At 53.0% G+C, this 3218-nt stretch overlaps 2 protein-coding genes across 2 annotated transcripts; one reads left to right on the top strand and one right to left on the bottom strand.

Moving 5' to 3' along the window:
- Positions 1-775: 775 nt before the first annotated feature.
- On the bottom strand, positions 776-1628 carry ETH_00022245 (small nuclear ribonucleoprotein F, putative; the record flags this gene model as incomplete). The annotated part of the gene is made up of 3 exons (XM_013380267.1): positions 776-942; positions 1337-1424; positions 1623-1628. The coding sequence occupies 3 exons, from the start codon at positions 1626-1628 to the stop codon at positions 776-778; spliced, it is 261 nt and encodes an 86-aa protein (XP_013235721.1).
- Positions 1629-1923: 295 nt separating this feature from the next.
- Positions 1924-2812, top strand: ETH_00022250 (uncharacterized protein; the record flags this gene model as incomplete). Its single annotated transcript, XM_013380268.1, has 3 exons — positions 1924-2103; positions 2221-2293; positions 2433-2812. 3 exons carry the CDS (start codon positions 1924-1926, stop codon positions 2810-2812), a joined length of 633 nt encoding a protein of 210 aa, XP_013235722.1.
- Positions 2813-3218: the final 406 nt, after the last annotated feature.

The raw sequence follows: 3218 nt of genomic DNA on the forward strand, positions 1-3218 counted from the left end.
AGTTTCAAACTTGCAAAAAGAGAAAAGGAAGCAGAAAAGACTTTTTTGTTTTAATTTTTAATTCTTATTTAATTCAAAATAATATATTTTAAATCAGATTCAAAATAAAGTCGAATTCCGCGAAAAATAGAGCTCCGCCGACTCGAGTTCGAACTATGCTGCAGCAGCTCACAACCAGCAGCAATCAGTGCTGCTGCAGCTGCTGCAGCAGCAGCACCCGATGCTTCTGCAACAGCTGCTGCTGCTGCTGCTGCTGGTGCAGCAGCAAAGTTCACTAGAAGCAGCTACTCGTTCCACTCTCCAGCTTGCATTTCTGATTCTGGAACATGCAGCTTTATCAGCGAAACTAAGGGCTCTAAACCCTAAACCCTAAACCCTAAACTCTACACCCTAAACTCTAAACTCTAAACCCTGAACTCCAAACCCTAAACCTTAAACCCTAAACGCTAAACCCTAAACCCTGACAGCAGAGGTCAGCACTGGATCTGTGCGTTCTCAAAGGGATAGCGAACCCACAAACCCCACACCCTAAACCCTAAACCTTAAACTCTAAACCTAAACCCTAAACCCTAAACCCTAAACCCTAAACCCTAGAACCGAAGTAATTAAAAGTGCTGCAGTTTCCCCGGGCGTTGCATCTGGGGTGACCAAACCTCCCCCAGCAACCGAACTAAATAAATAAATAAATTAAACGAATTAACGAATTAAATTATTTATTACTTATTATTTATTTATTATTTATTACTTATTATTTATTTATTTATTTATTTATTTATTAAGAAGCCTCTTCGGCCTCGTCTTCGCCCTGCACCTGCCGTATGTACAGCACGTTGTTGCAGCGAATTAAAACTTCTCCCAAACTCCCTTTGAAGTTTCCCTCCACCCACTCCTCACTATTTAGCAAGTGGATGTTCATGTAGTCATCGAAGGACTTCAAATACCCTGCAGCAGCAGCAGCAGCAGCAGCAGCAGCAGCAGCGCAGCAGCAGCAGCGGCGGCAGCGGGGGCGGCGTCAGCAGCAGGCGAGAAGGCAGCGCAGCAGGAGCGCAGGCGGCGATGGCAGCACACAAGCAGCAGCAGCATGGGAGTCGGCAGCAGCAAACCAGCAGCAGCAGCAGCAGCAGCAGCAGCAGCAGCAGCAGCAGCACAGTGTTGAAATCAGCAGCAAATTCGGCTTGGGCAGCTTTTAAAAGCGGGAAGATGCGGCTTTTCGGGATTTAAAAGATGCCAATTAAATCGAATAAATTAAATAAATTAAATTAATTAAATCAATTAAATCAATTGATTAAATTTGATAAATTTATCTTAATTAAATTAGTTTAATTAATTAAAGTACCTTTGTATTCCATCCCCCACTTCAACTTGACCATCACTTGCTTCCCAGTGAGAGAAGTCAAAAAGGGTTTAGGGTTTAGCGGCGCCAGCTGCAGCAGCACAAAACACTTTTGCTGCAGCAGCTCTTCAACTGCAGCAGCAGCAGCAGCAGCAGCAACTGTGGCAGCAAAACACCGCTGCTGCTGCAGAAGTGCAAATGCAGGAGCAGTAGCAGCAAACTTTTCGCGGGGGTTGCAGCAAAGCTCACGGTCCTCTTGCTGCTGCTGCTGCTGCGGCAGCGGACTTACCGACATTTCGTCGCCAAAAGAAGTGGCTGATCTCTAAAAAAGGAATTACGGATTTAATTTGACTTTTTAAATTCGGGAAGAGTGAAATCTTTGAAGACGGGAGCTGCTGCTGCGAAGCTCGGCGAGGTGTAGGTACACCCGGGGAAGCGGAGTCGGCGGGGGTCGATCTCGCGGGATTTCGTTCGGCTTTTTCTGTTCTGCGAAAAGCATAAAGTAAAATTAAACAAAAACGAAAGAATAAAGGAGCAGAAGGCGCAAAACGCGCAGCAGGCTGCAGTGACACCCGAAAGCCCCGAGCTGCATGCGCAGCGGCGCCGCAGCCCAGCGGCGGCGGCGAGCAGCAGCAGCAGCGCAGCAGCAGCAGCAGCAGCAGCAGCAGCAGCAGCGCAGAGACACTAAAAAGAAGTCTTTTTGCGATTTTCGAGGAGCTGAATCGAAGGCTTTTTGGACTGCGGCGTTTCGGGAGCGTGAGGAGTGCCAGGTGCGTGGTAGGCTAGGGGTGGCTCGCGGGCAGTGCGTGCTTTCGCGTTTGGGGTTGATTTTTCGCATTTCGAAGCATTTTGAAGCATTTAAAAGTTGAATTTCGTTAAATTTGCAGCTTAAGACGCAGAGCGGCGGTCGACTGGGCGCGCTGCTGCTGCGGCCGGCCGTGCATGCAGCTGGCTCGCGCAGTCCGCAGCCTTTTCCGTGCATGCAAGAAGCAAAGAGCCGCACTTTAATTCCCTGCAGTAATCGCCCTTAAGTTCCCTGCAGTCCAGCCCCCGTGGCCCCTCCGCAGCCCCCAGCCCTGTGTGCCCCTGCTGCGCGCAGCCCCCGCAGCAGCAGCAGCAGCAGCAGCAGCAATGCACGGGCTCGGCGGCAGCAGCGCGTACTGGGCGCTGCGGGGCGCGCTGCAGCAGCTGCGGCGGCGGTGCATGCGCTGCAGCAGGGCGCTGCAGCTGAACTGGGACTTCGGGAAAGCAGCCATGGCCGGCACCCCCAAGTTCTCCTTCGACCCCGCAGTGAACCAGTGGACCACTCGGGTGGACACGGAGCTGTGGACCGGCGCGGGTGGTCTGGTCTGGTCCGCCGTGTCCATGGGCTGCTGCTGGTGGGCCTTTTGGGCTTTTTGGGTTTACTTCACGCTGGCGAGGTGGCACGTAAACGGCAAAATGGACACTTTCGCCAAGTGGCAGCAGCAGCAGGACTAGCTGCGCGTGCTGCTGCTGCTGCTCTGCCGTTGCTGCGCCTTTTCCCGCGCCGAACGGCCTCCTGCTCCTGCTGCTGCTGCTGCTGTGCTGCGGGGCGCTGCAGCGGCTGCTGCTGCCGCGCCGCGGGCGGGGCGCAGTTCCGCGGGGGGGCGGCAGCCTCGGGCGGAGTTTTGCTGCTGCTGCTGCTGCAGCAGGGGCAGCGGTGGGCAGCTGCGGCGGATTGCTCCGCTGCTGCTGCTGCTGCAGCAGCAGCAGAACCTTAAGCACTTATTCCAGACTCAGAGCGTTCTTTATCTGTCCTGCCGCTTCCGACGCACCTTCTGCTGCTGCTGGAGCTGCAGCAGCAGCAGAATCTAATTAGCTAGGCTTAGAGGAGATATTGAAGCAACTCTTGCTGCCACGCAGC

Source organism: Eimeria tenella, genomic scaffold (assembly GCF_000499545.2).
Source record: "Eimeria tenella Houghton genomic scaffold, Eth_scaff476, whole genome shotgun sequence".
Taxonomy (NCBI): domain Eukaryota; phylum Apicomplexa; class Conoidasida; order Eucoccidiorida; family Eimeriidae; genus Eimeria; species Eimeria tenella.